The sequence below is a fragment of the Ceratotherium simum genome, chromosome 14 (genome assembly GCF_057802395.1).
Source record: "Ceratotherium simum simum isolate JZ-2026a chromosome 14, ASM5780239v1, whole genome shotgun sequence".
Classification (NCBI taxonomy): Eukaryota; Metazoa; Chordata; class Mammalia; order Perissodactyla; family Rhinocerotidae; genus Ceratotherium; species Ceratotherium simum.
The window spans coordinates 25746298-25767432 of NC_141913.1; the positions used below are offsets into that span (position 1 = coordinate 25746298).

A 21135-nucleotide genomic window follows, 5' to 3' on the forward strand; every position below is an offset into this window, starting at 1 on the left:
TTCAGCGGCCCAGGGTTTGCAGGTTTGGATCCCAGGTGCGGACTGACGCACCACTCATCAAGCCATGCTGTGGGGGCATCCTATATACAAAATAGAGGAAGATGGGCACAGATGTTAGCTCAGAGCTAATCTTCCTCCTCACCAAAAAGAGGAAGATTGGCAATGGATGTTAGCTCATGGCCAAAGCTTCCTCACACACACCAAAAAAACACATGCTTTCCATAGCATCTCTGTCCCTTCCAAGTCCTAAGAGATTAGCTAATTTGTTAACTCAGACCCTCGATTACCTCATTGGTAAATGACAATGGCAGATGTACCCTTCTCACACTAGTATACAAAAAAGTCTTCTGCAAATTATAAATCCTGTGTGCAAGTATAAGTTATTTGCATGAAGTAGATTCATAGTTGAGCAAAGCCATAGCGTTGTAGTGGATACTTTTGTTCTTGTTAGTGCTTTTCCATGAATCCTGCAGCCATAAGCAAGTCACCTCATGACTCTGGACCCTCAGTTTAAAGAAGCTGAAGGAGATGATCTCTCACGGTTAAAGCTTCGACATTCTATGTGTTTATGAAGTGGAGGGGCACTGATATAAGGTAGATGTCAAAGGTAATTGTTTTCTTCACAGCCTTGCTGGAGGAAAAGTAATTCAGGCCTTTCCCTTCTGCTCAAGGCCCTTGTTTCTCTTGGTATAGAAGCAGCAGTCCAGGGGGGAGCAATGTCTGCCTTAACTGATCTTGCACGGATTCACGTATTTAACAATGGGTAATTTAGGCAAGGTGCTTAATAAATGTCAGTTTCCTACCTCTCCCCTTCTCGTTCCTCATTTCCATAGGCTGCAGTTAACACTGTCCAGCTGAGAAGATTGGAAATTTAAAGCAAATATGATCTTGGTCTCTCCAAGCTTCCCTGTGAACTCCTTTGCTTCTTTTGCCCCATAAAGTGAATCCTCAGAGCAAGGGAGATTGCCAATTAGAACAATTTCCCGTGCAGGAGAAACCAACCTGGAGAGCATTTCTGCGAAGTCAAGAGGAAGGGCGAGCCCCAATGGCAGACTCCACTTATATCCACCCACTGCCTGCATTCTGATGGGCCGGAACAAGACATTGCTACTCAGTAACTTTATCATTTACAGCTGTCTTGTTGGCTGGCACAAATGATCACAGATCTAAAGGGTCATGAGTTTTTTCTGTGCCTGTGTTTCTACTGAGGACCTGCTGAGAGAGGAGAGGAGAGGAAGGCCATGGCAGTCTCCCAGGCTCTTGCTCGCAAAGGGGAGGAAGTCCTGATACTGGTGGACAGAGGACGTGTGTTTTTAAACAGGCTGTTTGCTCTCATTCCCATGGTCTTTCAACCACAATGCAGCCCCAGATGTCCCCTCAATTTTGTGACTTCACCTGGTGAACTGCAGCCCCAGGGACCAACTGTCAGTTTCCAGATACTTTTTGCCCCCGAGAATAAAACCTAAGAACACCAGTTCCCTGACTTCCTCCCACAGCGCCTTCCCCCATTCTCCCAGCACATCTCCACTCATGTTATTGTGCTCCCTATTCCTGAATGAATAATATCAAAGCAAAACTTTAAAACTCAAATTTTATTACATCTTGCATTACATTCTAATACTAAATAGTTGAAGTATATACTCAAAGTATAAATGTTAAAATCAGTTACTAAAAATGATTTATCAAACAAGATTTTTATCAAAAATATTAGTGTTGGGGGAAAAAACACTAATAGAAAGTACTCCAAAATGTTAACAATGTTTCTGTGGGTGGTAGGATTGTAGGTAATTTATACTTTCTTATTTTCTGTATTATCAACATTTATAATTAATTCACAATCAGGGAAAAAACTATTAAATGATATTAAAAATATGAAATCTTCTGATTGTCACCTATAGGAAAAGGCACCTATCCATTTGAAGGATCTCTTGAGACTTCTAATGGACCTCACTCAATGATAATCCCACAACCTTTGGACACAAAGAGTGTGCCCCCAGTTTCACCTCCCCAGTTACCCACAACAGCTGTGATCATCAAGTCTTCTTCAGAAGCAACACTACCTGGAAGGGAAATCAGGACATCTTAGAAGAGGAATCAGGGCCGGCTCCGTGGCTTAGCGGTTAAATGTGCGCGCTCTGATGCTGGCGGCCCGGGTTCGGATCCCGGGAGCGCCCTGAGGCACCACTTCTCCATCCAACGTGAGGCCGAGTCCCACGTACAGCAACTAGAAGGATGTGAACCTATGACATACAACTATCTACTGGGGCTTTGGGGGGAAAAAACTGAATAAATAAAATCTTTAAAAAAAAAAAGAAGAGGAATCAAATTTTCTCTTAGGGATAAACTGGCCTCAGCAATTAATTGTGGGTTAATTAAAACTGCCAAAATAGGGCCGGCTCCGTGGCTTAGCGGTTAAGTGTGCGCGCTCTGATGCTGGCGGCCCGGGTTCGGATCCCAGGCGCGCCCCAAGGCACCACTTCTCCGTCCAACGCGAGGCCGAGTCCCATGTACAACAACTAGAAGGATGTGAACCTATGACATACAACTATCTACTGGGGCTTTGGGGGGGAAAAATGAATAAATAAAATCTTTAAAAAAAAAAAAAAAACTGCCAAAATAAAAATTAGCAGAGAAGTCAAGTTCTGAGGAACTCGACAATTTGACAAATATTCATTGTCCTCAAGTAGCTTAGCATCTGCAAGCCTGCTGATGAGGGGAGGGGACAGAGAATGAGGAACAGTGAAGCCTGGGAAGGCAGACCTCCCATTCCCGCTTGTGTTCCTGTCAGCTTCCCATTTCCTGGGCCCCAGGGTGATGGGACACGAACACTTCAGTCACCACCATCCCTCTAGCCTCCAATATGTATTCTTTGCTTGGTGTGCATACATGCCTCTTTCCATATGACACACCAGTCTTCTGGGTCGGAGACAGGCTATTCAACTCAGTGATTATAAATAAGAAGAGAGGAGCCAACACATGTCCTGGCTTCTGAACCAGGGTCTATGAGACCCAGTTTCTGCCAGAGAGAAGAATCCTGATAAAGGGATGTCTCCAGATCCTTTTGTCTTCATGCCATTGTATGTGCTGTAACCTCTGCTTGTAATGTTCTTCTCTTCCTTCTTGCCCTTGAGCTGGCTAACTTCTGCCTGCCTTTTCCATCTCAACTGAGATATCACATCCAGGCAGCCTTTAGAGACTCATAGACCAGGTTAGGTACCCCTGCCCTGTGTTTAGATAAGAGTCCTGGATTTATCCTACTAAAAAGCACTTATCATGCTTTACTGTAAACACCTGCTTAATAAATATGTATATCTCATTAGCCCTTAACTATGGGAGGGCAATGGCCATGACTGCCCCCAGTGGCTGGTACATAGCAGGTGCTCAATAGATAAGTAGACCTCAGCTGACCTCAGCAGGAAGCTCAGGGCTGAGGAGAGAACTGACAAGGGGCCGAATGAGCTACCATTCCCCAGATCTTGCTAAACTGATCCAGGGCATAATTCAACATTTCATAACCTCACAATTGAACATTTTAGACAACTAAATAACTCTCAGCATGTGCCTCCAATTGCCAAATGCACAAGTACTCTTTCTGGGCAGGATCCTTGCCATTGGAGGCATCACCTCTTAATCTACCTTATAAGGAGCTCCTCCAGGATCTCTGCCCCAATCCTGGATTTACTGTGAAGGTGCCCGTCCCACAACATCTTTGTGTGGATCTACTCTTACAGGACTGAACTGGGCTGGAAGGACAGGAACTCTGCTCTCAGGAAATTTCTATCTTCTGTGGAAACTCACCCCCAAAGTGAATTCCTAGTATTTCACAATTGTACAATTCTTACCCACAGAGTTAAACTCTGGTGTGAGTTCTCTGATGCTGCATAAGGCCTGACCTATGCCTAAACGTTTTCCTACATTCTCTACATTCATAAGGCTTCTCTCCAGTGTGGATTCTCTGGTGCTGGGTGAGGGCTGAGCTCTGATTGAAGGATTTTCCACATTCGTTGCATTCGTAAGGTTTCTCTCCAGTGTGAATTCTTTGATGTTCAATAAGAATAGAGCTTCTACCAAAAGCCTTACCACATTCAATACATTCATAGCCTTTGTCTCCAGTGTGAATTTTCTTATGCTGAATAAGGGCTGAGCTCCGGCTGAAGGCTTTCCCACATTCACTGCATTCATAAGGTTTCTCTCCAGTGTGAATTCTCCGATGCCTAATGAGCTCTGAGCTGCCTCTGAAAGCTTTTCCACAGTCACAACATTCATAGGGTTTTTCACCACTATGAATTCTCTGATGTCTACCAAGGTCTGAGCTCAAACTGAAGGCTTTGCCACATTCTTTACATGCATAAGGTCTCTCTCCAGTATGAATTCTCTGATGTCTAATCAGCTTTGAGCTCTGGCAAAAGGCTTTCCCACAGTCAAGGCACTCATAGAGCTTGTCCCCAGTGTGAATTCTCTGTCGTGTAATAATATTTGAATTCAGACTGAGACTTCCTTCACTGTCATTACATTCAAGGACACTCTGTTCTTTCGAGATTTCCTTGTTGAAGGTTGCAAGACTAAAATGTCTGTCCTGGGAAGGAAGCTGACTCACTTTGTTCTTTGTAGCATTCCCTCGTGGCTTCTCAAAGCTGCCCAGACCTCCCAAAGCTTCTTCAACTATCTGTCTTGAAGGAGGGAGTCTTCCTGGGGATATCATGGCTGCTGATGCTACACATTCAATAATTTCTTGCTTTGGTGTCAATACCTTTTCGGCCACCAGTTTGCCATCTAAAAATGCAAATAGAAAATGCAAGTGTCATTTGCTCTCCATGTTGGAAGAAAGGAATCTATTATAGCAGGAAGAGAAGATAAACTAAACCAAATGAAATAGGTATTTACCTATTTGAAGGAAAACTCTTAAAACTAGCTCCCCAATCTAGAATTTAGAGAAGTGGCCTGGGGTAGTGAAAGGTGGCAGCCTGAGAGAGTAAGGTTGACAAAGAATGAGAGGCAGCATTGGAGAAGAGGGATAAGATGCTAATAAATGAAGTATTAGTGAGAGTCCAGGAAGCTGGGAGACAATCCTGAATTAGAGAAGATGTATTTTTAGGTAATGAGGGAAAGGAAAAGAGGTGATAAGGAGTGGTCATGATAAAGAAAGATGTCTAACAGTCTTGAATCACTAGTGCTTCTAGAAAAGTAGGAGAGCAGAAGATACAATTAGGAAATGCTTTTGAGGTTAGTATTGGGCAGAGGTAGGTGGGCAGGAACTAGAATGCATTAAGGCAGTTGCAGATTCTGGCAGGTTCCAAGTTGATTAAATGATTATAAACAAATAGAATAAGACATACAGAGTATGAGAAAAGGAATACTGTGGGTTCCTAACTCATTCTGGGGTCAGGTGGGAGTCTTATATGTTAACTTTTTTTTTTTTTTTTTTTGGTGAGGACGATTGGTCCTGAGCTAACATCTGTACCAGTTTTCCTCTATTTTGTATATGGGACACCACCACAGCATGGCTTGATGAGCGATGTGTAGGTCTGCAGGCCGATCTGAACCCGCAAGCCCTGAGCTGCCAAAGTGGAGTGCACGAACCTAACCAGCACGCCACTGGGCCAGGCCTGTATGTTCACTTTTTTATGGGTAAATGGTCAAGAAGGTGGATGGAAACAAATGGCAGATGTGACTGCCCAGAGCCAAACCTTCAGTGCTCACACAACATGCCCCTCTCAGTTCTAGATTTCTACTAACTCTGAACAGGAGACTAGTAGGTGATGGCTGATGTAATCTGAATTATTTTGAGGTGGGAAAATCTGAAAAACTATTAAGTTACTTTCATCTTCCCAAAAGTCCTCTAAACTTACATGCATTTTACAGATCAGGAAACTGAGGCTCAGAGACGCTACGCCACCTATGTAAGGCCATAGAATTAATAATTGGCAGAGTCAGGATTCAAACAAAGATACTTCACATCAAGGCTTGCAGTTTTCCCCTATGTCATCTGCCTTCCCTATTGGAAAGAAGCAGGGCTGTAGTTGCACTGAAACAGAAAAATCATTTTTATTTGGCTTTGGAAAAATATGTTTTTATATGAAATGAAATACTTCTGATATTCTCTGAGTTCACAATGCTTCAAACACAACAATAAAGCCTCACAGTGATGACCTGAGCAAGGCTGTCTGGCTGCCCCTTTCCTCATTCCTCACCAGAAATTAGAGGTGGACAGCATCGCCTCTTAGATCAGGGCTGAACACTAACATTCACACTGTCCCTGGGTCTTAGAGAGAAATCTAAATTATTCAAGGCTGTGCTTGTTCAAAAAGATTTATGAAAAGATTTATGAAAAGAAGATTTATGAAAAAAATATATTAGCATATAATAAAGGCAGAAGAATAAGCACCAAATTGACTGAAGTCAGAGACCTGACGACCTAATGAGAAATTTTCTGAAAGTAGTAAATAGGTCAAATTATAAAGAGTATAAAGAATACAAATTATAAAGAGTATAAAGTGGCAATAATTGTGTAGGGACAAATTAGGGCTGTGAGAATCAGAAAAGCAAGGTAACTTCTAGGATTTAAAACACCTCTTCAAACTGTGTAACTACATGAAGTCAAATTACAAGACTAGAGAAAAACGCTGACCTTAAATGTATAGATCAGGAAAACAAGATTTTTACTTTTTTCAATATATATTTATATTATACAAAAAAACAGAATAAACAGTAACTGGAGTAATTCCTAGGAATGACAAATAAAGATTAAAAGTAGAATAAGAAATGATCACTTGAGTATTTAGGAATACTGGTACAGAAATAACCTAAATAACCCTATTAATATCTTCCAAGAATGAATGCTAATTCACAATCAAGCCTAAAGTCTAGATGCTGGAGGGTGGGGGTACAGATGACAGGAGGTGCTTTGGAGGAAAAATAAGCCATAGGTTTCTGTGTAGAAGAGTTCGTCTCTATAATACACCCTCTGCTATTTTCCTACCTGTTCAATAACCTGTATGGTCTAAAATCCTTTTAACTAGAGATGTGGCCTTTAATTGCACATTGAGAAATATGCTTTAAGCCTTACTACTATGTAGATGATGCTCCACTGCCCACCTAAGTCCTCTTGACCAATACAGTGCCTCCTTCCCCCAGCTGCTATGAATGTTGGCTCCTAACTACCCACATCTGCCCCCTGCTCTGGAGAATTGCCCTGGCTGATGAGAGCCACCTAGCCCAGGAAGTTACTTCTGCCCCAACTCCCCCAACCCCCCAACAGCCTCAAGAAGTGACAACTCAGTAGTGCAATTATGCTCCCCAAACCCCCATAGATTAGACCAAGGCTAGGTTTATCCAAGGCCACATCATTGTTTGCTCCTAATCCTTCCTAAGGATTCCTAATCCTTCCTAAGGATTCCTAATCCTATTTCTCTCACTCTATTACAGATTTCTCCCAAAGAGCACGCCCTCAACAAATCATCTGCATTCATATCTCCATCTCGGGCTCTTCTTCTAGCAAGACGTCTTGTTAGGCTAGTGAAGAACCTACAGGAAAATTATAACCCCAGGTTGTAAGGTTGTAAAAATGACATGGTGACTCTTACAATCCTATCAAGGTGGATCCCTCCAGTGATTTAAACCTTATGACTTAGGTGAAAGATGTGAAATGATCCACATTAATTCTTCAGAGGTGGGGCTGACTAAGACCCTCAGGACTAAAAAAAGCCCAGCATAATGAGATTTATCAGGAACCCAGTCAAGCCACTCAAGACCATACACTTAAGGGATCCGGCATAGATGGAGGATGAGGAAATTTTGCTAAGGCCAAGGAAGGCTGAAAGATGGAATCACTGTTGCCCATAAGGTGACTGAGTCAACAACATAATGCCTCTGGGAAGTAACAAACAACAAGATATAAAGTGCAACAGATAGCTGGGAAGCGAATCTACTTATATTTAGAATTAATCAGATCCTCATTAGAGTATTTTATTTTGTTTTGATCCCTGAACTTCAAGTGAAAGTGGAGAAACTAAAGTATGTCCAGAGAAATATGCCAAGATGATCAGAGAGATGGAACACAGATGGAATCAAAGGCAGTGAGAGCCTTAGTTAAAAAAGGTCAAAGGGCAGTTTAGTCATTACCTTCAAGTACAGGTTGTGTTTTATAAGGACTCTGCTAAACAAATAAAAGGAAATAGAATTAAATTAAAGCTAGAAATATTTCATATGGACATAGAGAAGAACTTTAATACTGTATTAGTTTGCTAGGGCTGCCATAACAAAATACCACAGACTGGGTGGCTTAAACCACAGAAATTTATTTTCTCACAATTCTGGAGGCTGAAAGTCCAAGATCAAGGAGTCAGCAGGTTTGATTTCTTCTGAGGCCTGTCTCTCCTTGGCTTGCATATGGCCACCTTCTCACTGTGTCCTCACATGGTATTTCCTCTCGGTCTGTATTGTGTCCTAATCTCCTCTTCTTATAAGGACACCAGTCACGTTGGCTTAGGGCCCATTCTAACAACCTCATTTTAATGAATTACTTAAGGCCATGTCTCCAAATATAGATGCATTCTTTTTTTTTTTTTTTTGTGAGGAAGATCAGCCCTGAGCCAACATCCATGCCAATCCTCCTCTTTTTGCTGAGGAAGACTGGCCCTGAGCTAACATCCATGCCCAACCTCCTCCACTTTATGTGGGATGCCGCCACAGCATGGCCTGACAAGCGGTGCCTGGGTGCGCGCCCGGGATCCGAACCCGGGCCGCCAGCAGCGGAGTACACGCACTTAACCGCCATGCCATGGGGCTGGCCCCCTATAGATGCATTCTTAGGTATTAGGGGTTAGGGCTTCAACATGTGAATTTGGGGGGACACCATTCAGCCCATAACCAATATCAATATCAAAAAGCCCAAGAAAGATTTAAGAAATTACATTAGAGTTTCTGCTCCTCAAGCCATTAAAAGAAGGAAGTGAAATAATCTACCCTAAATGATTTAGATATTTACCTACTTTAAGGCAGAGGACTTGAGGAAATGATTTTTCAAAACCCATTTTAATGTAGCTCTTCCTTGATTAATGCAGAAGACATTTAAGTGGGCTCACTTGACTAATAACATGTGGGGGAAGGCTAGGAGGGAGTTTCCCAGGAGGCCTCAGTGTGTAGATGTATGGATTCCTTTGGTGAATTGCCAAGGTCCAGGGTCTGGACCTTGGGCTTGTGGCCTCATAAACCTAATTTTATCATCACAATGAACAGATTTACCTCTTGGGGTAAACTCTCATTAACCAAGCTCATGAAACTGAACAATAAAACCAGAATGGGAATTAATTAGTAATGTAACTATCACAAAGACCAGACTGAACTAATGCGCTTTCTTATTATAAGCTTCGTGGGAAGTTAATAAGATTGCTTGGTGAAGAGGAAATCAGAAAGGTAGTTGGATGTAACAAAAATTTAATAAGAACAAGCTAATAAGGCTGATGTACCTGCTGTCCAGGGGATGATTTTGCCAATAACATAAACAAGGTCCTTTTGGTTCTAATCCTTGACATCTGCACCAGCTAACAATTAATTGCCTCTCAACTTCAAATCCACCCTTCAATACCCTGCCTGTGATACTGGAATATTTCTCCCTGGCCAGCTGGCATGATGCAAGCTTTAACAGTAGAGGGAGGCTGAAGGGACACTGGAGGAGGAAGGGGCTTTTCTTTCTGGTTCTGATGTGCTCTGTTTGTTCCTGTAGCACGTGGGGCACCCAGCAGTGCTCACCTCCAATTAGTTTCAGAGGCACTATCCCTGTGGGTGGCCTCCCAACAAGTTCTGTGTCATGGCACCTCCCCACGGGGGGTGTGACACCCCAGAGGGTGGCTTCTCAGAGAGTTCTGCATCACAGCACACACACCCTTCCCCCAGCACCCCATGAATGGCTTCCCTTAGTACCCCAAAGAGCAGCTTCCCAGCAAGTTCTGCCAGCACAGCACTTCAGTGAACATCTCCATCCAGTGGGTTACAGCTGCACCCTCTGCAACAAGATCTGGATGTCAGCTCTGGCAGGGGAGAAAGAAGATGTGGCACACTCTTGCAGTCTGTTCCTTCCTTGGGTGCTCTGCCTCAGTCCTAGAGACTCCCTATATGTGTTATTCCTGTATTCTTTAGAGGGGGGTGTGTTTTTTTTCTCTACTTAGTAATTAATCCCCTGTTAATAGTTAATAATTATTAATATTAAACTTTCCCTGTTCAAATTACTATGTGGTTTCTGTTACTAATACAGTATTCATCTCCATCTTAGGGACTGCCTTGCCAGTGGGACCATAATATTAAAAAAACAGAATATTGTTCTTTGAATATTATGGATATTATTAGAGAATTTTACCTTAATTCTTAACCGAAAGTTAGAAATTATGTTGGCATTTCAGATTCTAGGCAGAGCCAATGGAAGAATATTTCTAGGCAAGGCCACAGGTGATTGTCATTAAAAAAAATCAACCATGCCACAGATGATAGCCCTCATCCCAAGATGGACTGTGGCTCCTCACCTCTCTCGTGGAAAGCCTGGGGCTCCTGAGTCTCACTCTTGCACTGGTTCTCCAAGGGCTGGAACTGGCTACTCAGAGACTTCAGTGCTCCCATGGATGTCATTTCCTTCCAGAACATTCCTTGGCCATGAGCTGTGTCCTAGGAGCAATCAAGTACCAGCACTATGATTCTAAGGATATACAAGAGGAAAACTCCTAGAGTGCAGGGCAGGAGGAGTCAGAAACTCTTTAACATGATTAGATAAAAAAAGCAACAGGACTGGGGCCGGCCCCCTGGCCTAGTGGGTAAGTTCGGCGCACTCCGCTTCGGTGGCCTGCATTCGTGGGTTTCGATCCCGGGCGTGGACCTACACCACTCGTCAGCCATGCTGTGGTGGCAACCCACATACAAAATAGAGGAAGACTGGCACGGATGTTAGCTCAGGGCAAATCTTCCTCAAGCAAAATGAGGAAGATTAGCAACAGATGTTGGCTCAGGGTGAATCTTCCTCAGCAAAAAAATAAAAATAAAAACAAAAAACAACAGAACTAAAAGCCTCAGTGACTTGATGCCAGTGGACAAATAATAACCCCAAAGACAAAAATGTTATAATTCTCTGATAGCCGAGTCAATGCCACTCATAATGGCTTCCCCATTTACTTGAATTAGGTAAAACAAGCAAACAAAAACACCTACTTCTTACCTGTTGCCTTGGTTCATCAAGCTCTTTCTCCAGCTCCTCCAGCATAGTCACTGCTTCCTCTCCATTCTCTGGTCGGTGATCTCGCAGCCAGGCCTGCAGCTCCTCTGGCAGGATGGCCAGGAACTGCTCCAGCACCAGCAGCTCCAGGATCTGCTCCTTGGTGTGCACCTCCGGCCTCAGCCACTGACGGCAAAGCTGCTGGAGCCGGCTCAGAGCCTCCCGGGGCCCAGCAGAGTCAGAGTAACCCAACTGCCTGAACCGCTGGCGGAAGGTCTCCTGGCTACTGGCGTTTCCCGGAAGGCCCAAGTCCTGCCCCCAAACATAATTCTCGTCTTCAACCTTCACAATTATAAGTCCTTCTTGTTCTTTTGGAGCGTGGGAGGCCAAGGCTGTGGCCTTCCCTGACATTCTGGGCAGAGACAGTCTGAAAAGGCTGCCCAGTTGAGGCAGGGAGGGGATGGAGGTCTGTGTCTAAGAGATGCCTTCTGAACTCCAGCTCTTCAGGGAGCTCCTGAGGTGGACAGTGCCAGTGTTACTCAGGGGAAAATGTGCTTAGAATATAAATACAGGGTTTTGAAGACCAGTCAGCAGGGAGTGTAGCACTGTCAAAAAAGCTGACTAAAAGAGAGCTTCTGTATGGAAGATACATTTATAGATGTATGATCCAGGATTTTTTCAGGATGTGAAATAGGAAATGTAATATCACCTAAATCAATTTAACCTTTAGTAACAATGTTAGGGATAACATTAGGGATAATAAATAGTGCTTATAGAATATGGAAAGCAAGAAAAACACTATAGTATATTATTACTTCTCAGAATGATAATCACCATTTTATTAAGCACCTACTAGATGCCAAGCACTAGCTGGATATTTAACATAAATTTTACGTAATTTTCCTAACAACTCTATAAAGACAATCAGAATTACGCCCATTTTCAAAATGAGGCTACTGAGAACCATAAACTGACCAAAGATACACAGCCAGTAAGCAGCAGAACTGGGCTCTGCAACCAAAGTATTTAGCTCTTTCTATTATGCCATGGGGCCTTCCAAAAGAAGGGAATTTGCACTTAAGAAAACACCTACTATCGCAGGCACTTTACAAATACTATTTTATTGGGCCTTGACAGTAACACTATGAGGTACGTATTATCATCCCCATCTGTTATAAATGAGGAAACTGAGGTTCCTGAGCGTTAAGTAATTTGCCTAAGGCCCCAGTCTGGTAAATAGCCAAGTCAGGACATGAACCTAGGGTTGCCCAACTCTAGAGCACTTGCTCTTTCTATTATAAAATGGGTTAACGCCCAGGACAATCTTGGTTGATACTATAAATTAAGAATGATGGTGAAAATGTTGGGAAAGGATCATGGAGAATGGCCAAGGTGAATGCACAGGAAGAATTACTCTTAACTTTAAGTCACAAGGTTCTGAGACAACACAAAGAAAAGACAAATGGATTCCTTCATTTATTATTTCAATAAATACTTGAGCTATGTGCTAGGCGGTGTACTGAATAGACCTGTCAGGATTAAAAGGTCTGTCCTCAAGGACTCCTAGTTTAGCATGGGACAGCGACAGGTAAACAGACAAACACGGTGTGAGAAATCCAAGGATGGAGGGAAGCAGACAAGGTAGCTTCTGACTACCCTGAAAGATGACTGACTAAGACCAGGGAGAGAGGCCTGAGGGAGGTATCTCAACAAAGTCTGATATGAGTCAGCCAAGTGAAGATGTACAGGAAGGTCATTCAGGCAAAGAGAACAGTTGGTACGAGTGATGTGGCCCATTGAGGAAACTGCAGGTGGTTTAGAGAGGCCAGACTAGTGGCCATCACCTCTGACTAAGACCTCAGAATAGCCATGGAGCATGGACCCCACAACAGACTTATTAAGTCAGAATCTCCACGGGTGGGGCTTCAATAAGTGCCACAAACACTTCTGATGTGCAGCCAGGGTCAAAAAAACCCTGGGCCAGAGCCTGGGGCACAGTCAAGGAATGGTGAGAACCTGTAGAGGAAGAGCCAGGTCACCAAGGGTCTGAGAGGTTGTTTTACAAAGTTTGCATTTGATCCCCAAGGCCATAGGAAGGGCTGGAGGGTGTGTGCGCCCACTCAGAGGGTGGTGTGGAGAAGAGATGGGAAGGAGTCTGTTGTAACCATTCAGGCAAGAGTTGATGAGGGCCTGAGCTATGGGAGCCAAGAGATATAAAGATGAGAGATTTGACAGGACTTAGGGACACACTGGATAAGGGTTTGGAAGAGACGGACGTCAAGGACTCAGATTTCTGGCTGGCTCTGGTGGCTGAAAGGATGGGACTATCATTTATTGAGCTATTTATGAAGAAAGTTAGGTCTGAGATACCTAAAAAACAGCATTTCCTAAGCTATGCTTTGCTAGATATTAAGAGACGTTCCACATACACTTACCTAAACACAGAGATACTTGGGGATATTTTCTTCTTACATTAATTTTTTAGTGTAAGAAAAATACTAGATATATTTCTTTAATTCTTATTAAGTGACAATTGACATTTAAGAAATCCCATGACAAGGCATCATCAGATCTGTTCACTGATGTGTACATAGCATTTACCAAGGGCTGCATCACATTGTGTGTCCTTTACTTAGTAATCACCGGTGTATGTTATGCATCTTGCCTTGTAATTTCAATATGTTTGTGATATTATTCAATTTTTATTATAAATACTATGCCTCACCAACTTGTCTTCCATGGGTGTGTGGCTGAAGGGAAGTTTTTCACCGTAAAGCACTGTCTGTTCCTCCTCCATCTCCTTCACTGGGCCATACTCCTCTACATCAGAGTTCCATAGGTTAACCCTAAGTCTGCCACTGTTTTCACTTCCTCCTGGGCAATCTCATCCTTGCCTCTGCTTACCATCCATCTCTGATCTAAAGCTCCCATCTGAGCTTCAGCCCTGTTTACCCACTGCTCCTCCCTCCCACCATAACTCCTCTTGAATTTCTCATAAGGACCTCAAACTCAACACATCCATGATCAATTGATGATTCCTCACACCCCAAACCTGTTCCTCTGCCAGTGATCCTCTCTTAGGAAGCAGGAACACCCATCTGGCTGCACTGCCAGAAACCTGGAAGCATCCCTAACACCATCCTTTTCAGTACTCCTTCCTGTATTTAATGCAAATTAAGTCCTATTGATTTTATTTCCTATCTCCAGAATCCGCCCTTCCCCATCTCTGCCACCACCATCTTTATCCCAGCAACTATCCTTTCTGTCACACTACACAATACCGCACAGTCTGTTGAGTGATCTTTTCAAATTGCAAATCTGATCCTGTTCCTCTGACCAGTTTTTAAAAAAGGAAAAGCAAAACAAAAACAAAATCCTTCTGCCACGGTGAGGCTCTCTTTGATTGCACTCATCTCATCTTACAGATGCCTGAGCCACACCCTGGCCTGAGTCGGAACTTCCAGGGTAGTGTCCCAACAACTGTATTTGTAAAACATTCTGCAAGTGATTCTCCTGTGCAGGCAGGGTTGAGAACACTGGGCTAGTCAAGGAGTCACAAGAGACATGGTTAAAGGGAACTGCATTCCTTTCCCTCAGAGCATTTCTCTTTGTCAGTATATATACTTTAGTGGGATTATTGGGTTAATATCCGTCTTGTCCATGATTAGACCGTAAGCTACATAACATTTTTTGCTCACTATGGTATTTCCATCACCCAGTCCCTTGCATGGTACATAGTAGATGCTATATATATAATATACACAAAAGAATGATTATCACTGCAGTCAAGGAAAGAGAGTTTCAGAGAGGCAGGGGTCAACATTGTCAAATGTCTCATAAAGACTGAAACATGCTCCACAGCACTTCTTATACTGCAGGGAGGTGACTTAGCTCATAGGAAGAGCACCAGCTTTAGAGTCAGGTGACCCAATGATTTGGAATCATAGGGCAGCCTACTAGCTGTGTAACAGTACTCATTGACTGAACCTGAGATTCTATTTTGTCTCCTAAAAATGGAATGAATAATGTCTTCATTGCAGTGTTATTATAGGAACTGGAAATAACATAAAACATCTAGAGTAGTGCTTGGTGTATTAAGCATGTCTTTTTATTCTTTGATCTTTGATGCTTTGACCTCTGGGGCCTTGTTGATGCTGGAGAGACAGGAATAGCCAATTCCTAGAGACACTAAACTCAGGTGCAAGCACACCTTTTATATGCAAATCAACCAATCCAGAGCCCGCTCCCTCACCACGTCCTCTATGGGCTTTCACATCCAGGGCCACCATTCCTCTGCCCTAATCACCCCAGGGCCAGGTACCAGACAATTAGAGACAACCCTGATGCCTAATAGCCCACTGAAAGTATTCAAACCAGCCAATCCTAAGCCTGTTTACCTTGCCCCGCGAATTCCTTCCCACATAAACCACAATAAAGGCTCCTTCCCACTTTCCCCTCACTCCCTATACCTTTTGACTAACCTTGGTTCTTCCCCCGGTGGCCCTGTGGGGCATGGTATGCCCCCTCCTCTGAGAACTGTGAGTAACAAACTGTCTTTTCAATGGCAATCATATCCTGATCTGTTGTCCTCACCACATCTGAATAATAATAAAACTTACATCTTAAAACACTGGCCCAGAGTAGGTACTCAACACATGGCAGATATGGGGCAAGGGAAAGGCAAATTCCACATCACAAGGCATGGCTTACAGAATACGCTCTACTGGGGAAACTTAGCAGCCTGTCAGTAAAAGGAAGCACAGGTCCCCTGATTCTTGCATCATCCCGTATAACGGAATTCTGGAGAGAGGCACTGCTGTGTTTCAGGGGAGAGCTCCTTCTACCTTCTTATATTATAAATGTGACGGACTTCTAACCTCCAGATCTGTGACGGAATAAATTTCTGTTGTTTTAAGCCAAAAAAAAAAAAAAAATGTGAGAAAGCAGCCTCCTCAGTAGGGGGCATTAGTCGACTGCTTTGGACCAGAAGTTTGGATTTAAGCATCACTGGTTTATGGAGTTGTCTAGAGAACCCAGTTGGGGGGCTGGAAGCACTGAGCCTGGATACAGCGCTTATCTCGGAGAGAAGATGAGATCCTGGTCCCAGCTAGGTCTTAGTCCAAACAACACAAGCACCTCCAAGGCACTTTTGGACAATCCTGCTCCCTGCAGTAGCTGCTGTTATAATGTATCTGCACTGTTCACTTAATTAATTGTAACAGAAAACACTAATTGAGCTTTTATTATAGAGTCAAGCACTGTCTACCTGTTTTAAGTGTCTTCATTCATTTCATCCTCACAGCACTCTATGGTCTAGGTTCTACTGTTTTACTGAAGACAAACAAAGAAGTTATGCAATTTGTCCCAGGTCACATGGCTTGTAAGTGATTTAGTCTGGACTGTTTTGAAAACAAATGGTCTGACTCCAGAGTCCATAGTCTTAGATGTGTACTCTGCTGAACTTTTCACATTTGCCTTCCCCACTAAACTAAGGGCCCTGTTGAAGACGGCTGGTGTTTTTCACACATTTCTTTATTTATTGAGTGCCTAATTGTGCAGGCGCTGTGCTAGGCGCTGAGCAAAGTTTTATAAACAAGAAGTGTCCTTGCCATTACAGAACTTAAAAACAGTAGGGAGAGGTGGACGTTAAAGAGAAAGCACACACAATTACCTAATTTAATCGTGATAACTACAAAGGGGAAAGCAGAAAGTGCTCTGAGCGTGACTGATAAAGAATCTAACCTAGACTGGGGAAGTCAGGACGGAGGGCTGAGACCTGACTCGAGAGTGAGCTCTGGCCCCATGAGAAGTGGGAGGAAAGATTCCATCAATGCATGTCCTACTCCTCAGCCTCCGGCCTGGCACACAGGAGGCTCCCGGTAAGTGCCTGAGGAGTCAAAGGACGCAAGGGCGGGATGAGCGGGCGGACGGACAAAAGCATGAAAGGATGATGGATGGACCCGCGGGCGGGCGGACAGTAGCGCCGACAACGGGCGGCCACCTGGTCCAGCCGCGGGCTCCGCCCACGGCAGAGGTAGGCCGAGGCAAGTCGGCGGGGACGGCGGATGCCGCACAGGGGCGGGGAGGGAAGCACCCGGAGCCACGCCGCCCAGCCGCCTCACTCACCCTTCGCTCCGCAGGCTGCGGGGACGACCCCAGATAAGGAGCAGGACGGTTTCGGGGCGCGCGCGCGCCGGAAGTGGGGGTGGGCGCGCCCCTCTAGGAAGCCCGGAGGACTGCAGCTCTGTCGCGGGCGCGCGGCGCGGCGGCTCCGGAGGAGGGGCGAGGGCGAGGGCTGGGGCGGGGGGGGGGGGGGGGGGGGAGGAGCGCGTCCCTGGGTGAGACCGGTGAGCACGGAAACGGTTGACGGGCGACTGCAAGAGGAAAAGAAAAACATATAAATAGAGAGAGAGCGCGCGAGCTTGACCTTGGTGTAGCATCAAGGAGATAAAAATCGAACCTAAAATAGGTCTCAAAATTTTGGCAAGGGGAGGACTAGACCACATTCGCGTTGACTGTCTGCAATGACAGTCCTAGAAGCTACGGGAGGAGTGTGGGGGTAGTGTCCTGCTCTGGAATGGCGAGGGTGCAAGGCGGAGGATCCACCCTGCCTTCGAGTGCAAGGGCGGGGCGGAGCGGAAGGTGAGAGTAATTTTCTCGTAGAATGCGCTGCTCAGGCCGAGCCTTGCCGAATGACTAGAATGCTGATTTAGAGGAGCGCGACGTTTGCCACGTAGGGAGCGACAGGAGCGAGAGCACAGCAGTGGGAAGTGCAGGTCATGCTCCGGGAATTAGTCCAGCATCTTGGTTGGCGGGAACCTCGGCTAAGGGATGGGTTGGGGTCAGGTTTGGAGAGTTTCAAATGCCAGGCTCAGGAGTTAGGAATGCGTTTAGTAATCAGTACAGGCCGTTTACACGGTACGGGGCCAGAAGTGTACTTCGGGGCTATATCTGACGGTACTGTGTAGAGTGGATTAAAGGGCAACAGAGATGAAAGAGGACAGGCGGTTAGAAATGTGAACTAAGCAAGATTTGATAATATCTAAAAATAAGATTGAAGACGGGAAAGGGGATGACATCGCCAAGGGAGATCCTGTGGAAAATAAACAGGGAATTGTGAAATACCCATGTTTGGGGGTGGGAAGAGAAAGAGCAGATAGAGAAGAGGAGCTGCTCAGAGAAGGAGAGCCAGGTGGTTCAAACGTCATAAAAGCCAAGAGAGCGGTTCAGGAGAGGGAACAGGTCCCTAGCAGATGCAGCAGAGAGCTATAAGAGGGTGAGAACTAAAGTGATGCTGGAATTAGGGGGAGGGGCAGAAGAAGGGCCAGAGAGAGATGTACCTGCTGGACTGTCCTTGCCAGGGGTTAAGAAGTGTATGTTAAGGCACTGAGAAGATGTAATAATTCCTTGTGAGAAATGTAATAGTGCAAGAAGGAAAAAGAGAGGACAGGTTAGACTAGGCAACAGGATTGAAAGGTGTGTGTTTGTTTTTTAAGGATGGTGGAGACCGAATTATATTTGTAGAAAAAAGGTGAAGTGTGACTGGAGGGAGAAATTGAAGACAGAAAAAAAGAGGAGTAGCTGATGGGGAGAGAATGAGGCAGGATAGGCAGGTGGAGTTGTCTCAGAAAATAAGATGAAGGTTTATAACAAAAATGGTGCGTTTTGGCCCATGTTGTGATGCTCTGAATGCAGACCAGCCAAATAGTATCGGTTAGTAATTCTTATTTTACAAGTAAATAAGTGCACAGTTTGTTGAATTTTCACAAACTGAACACACTCATGTTACTAGTACTCAGGTAAAGAAACAGAACGTTATCAGGACTTCCAAGGACTTTGCTCTCTTGTTCTCTCTTCAAGTGACTACCCTCCTCTAGCCCTAAAAGGTAGCCGCTACGCTGAACTTTGATCATGGTCTTGCCTGTTTTTGTACTTTATATAAACGGAATTCAGTATGTACTCTTTTAAGTCTGGCTTCATTCAACATTGTTTGTAAAGTCTGTTCATATTGTTTTGTGTAGATGTACACTGTACATTATCATTTCTAATAATATTATATTGTGTGATTATGCCAATATTTATTCATTCTATTATTGGTGAACATTATTGAGAGTGAGGTATTTAAGTCTGTAAATACATTAATTTATTTTTGGACATTAAACCAACCGTGGGTTACTAGGATAAATTCCACTTGGCCATGGTATATAATCCTTTTTTATGTGTTAATGAATTTAATTTGCTAATATTTTATTGAGGATTTTTGTGTCTATATTGTTAGAGATATTGGTCTGTAGTTTTATTTTTCTGTATTGTCTTTGTCTGGCTTTCATATCAGAGTAATTACTGGCCCCTTCTGTTTTCTGGAAAAGATTGTGAAGGATTGGTATTATTCTTAAACTGTTTGATAGAAGAGTGCCTGTCCCTGTGCCTAAGTGAAGCCATCTGGGCCTGTGCTTTTCTTTGTTAGAAAATTTTTTATTACTAACTCATTTGTTATTTTTCATACATTTATTCATAGTTTCTATTTCTTTTTCTGTCACTTTTAGTAATTAGTATATTTCTAGTAACTTGTCCATTTCGCTTATGTTGTGTAATATGTTGGCATAAAGTTGTTCATAGTATTTCCTTATATGTACTCTTTTAAATTTCTATAAAGTTCGTAGTGATGTCCCCTCTTCTGTGCTTTTGTTAATCTTTTTCTTGGTCAGTCTAGTAAAGGTTTGTCAATTTTTGTTGACAAACGAAGAACCAAATTTTTTTTGGTTTGATATTTATCTCTTGTTTTTCTGCTTTCTGCTTCATTAATTACTACTCAAATCATTATTACTTCTTCCTACTTTTTTGTTGTAGTTATTAAGTTTGCTCTCCTTTTTCAAGTTTCTTAAGGTGGAAGCTTAGGTTATTGATATCAGATTTTCTTTTCTAATATATGCATTTTAAAGCTAAAAATTTTCCTCTAAGCACTGCTTTAGCTGCATCCCATAAAATTTTATGTTGCATTTCATTTTCATTCAGTTCAAAACATTTTCTAATTTCCCTTGTGATTTCTTCTTTGAACCATATGTTCAAACCATATGTTCATATTTCTTCTTTGAACCATATGTATGTTGTTTCATTTCCAAATATTTGTAGAGTTCCCAAATTACTCTGTGGCTCAATCCACCCTCTGGGCACCCTATTTTTTGCATGTAGAATCTCAAGAGTCTGACAGTCTTCCTTCATTTTGTCCTGTCTCTGTCCAATTCAGTCCAAGCTGCCAGTGTTTCTGGTAACATAACATTCTCAAGAACCATGTTCATCTTCCATGGATATCAAGGGGATCTACACAGTTAGATGCAGGAGTTCTCCACAGAGCCTTCTTGGATAACCCAATTTCTATTCCTGGTTTCTGTTGAGATGGTGGATTGGATCCATGAATCACATACCTAATCTCTTCACCAAAAGGCTGTCCAGCTACACTCATAGCCTTGTCTCCAGAGCATGCTATCTGGATAGGCTGAGAATTTTCCAAATCATCAAGTGTGATTCCTATTTGCTTAACATTTCCTTCCTCAATTTATCTCTTTCCTCTCACATTTTACCATAATCAGCAAGAAAAACCCAGGCCATACCTTCCACACTTTGCTTGGAAATCTCCCCAGCTAAATATCCAGGTTCATCACTTATAAGTTCTATTTTCTACCCAAAAGCAGAACACGATTCAGCCAATTTCTGCTACTTTATAACCAGGATCACCTTTTCTCTAGTTTCCAATAACGTTTTCCTCATTTCTCTCTGAGACCTCACCAGAAATATCTTTAATGTTTTTAACATTCTGTTCATGACAATATATGTATTCTCTAAGTTGACAGAAAATTTCTCTACTGTCCTTTTCACTTCCTTCTGAGCCCTTGCCAGAATCAGCTTTAATGTCCATATTTCTACCAACAATCTCTTCA

At 43.4% G+C, this 21135-nt stretch overlaps 1 protein-coding gene across 1 annotated transcript; it reads right to left on the reverse strand.

Annotated features, from left to right (window-relative positions):
• Nucleotides 1–429: 429 nt before the first annotated feature.
• On the reverse strand, nt 430–17418 carry ZSCAN30 (zinc finger and SCAN domain containing 30). Its single transcript, XM_087439137.1, has 4 exons — nt 17324–17418; nt 11201–11711; nt 10518–10656; nt 430–4773 (listed from the first exon to the last, which is right to left on the reverse strand). Exons 2-4 carry the CDS (start codon nt 11606–11608, stop codon nt 3851–3853), a joined length of 1470 nt encoding a protein of 489 aa, XP_087295263.1. The 5' UTR covers nt 11609–11711; nt 17324–17418; the 3' UTR covers nt 430–3850.
• Between the last annotated feature and the right edge of the window lie 3717 nt (nt 17419–21135).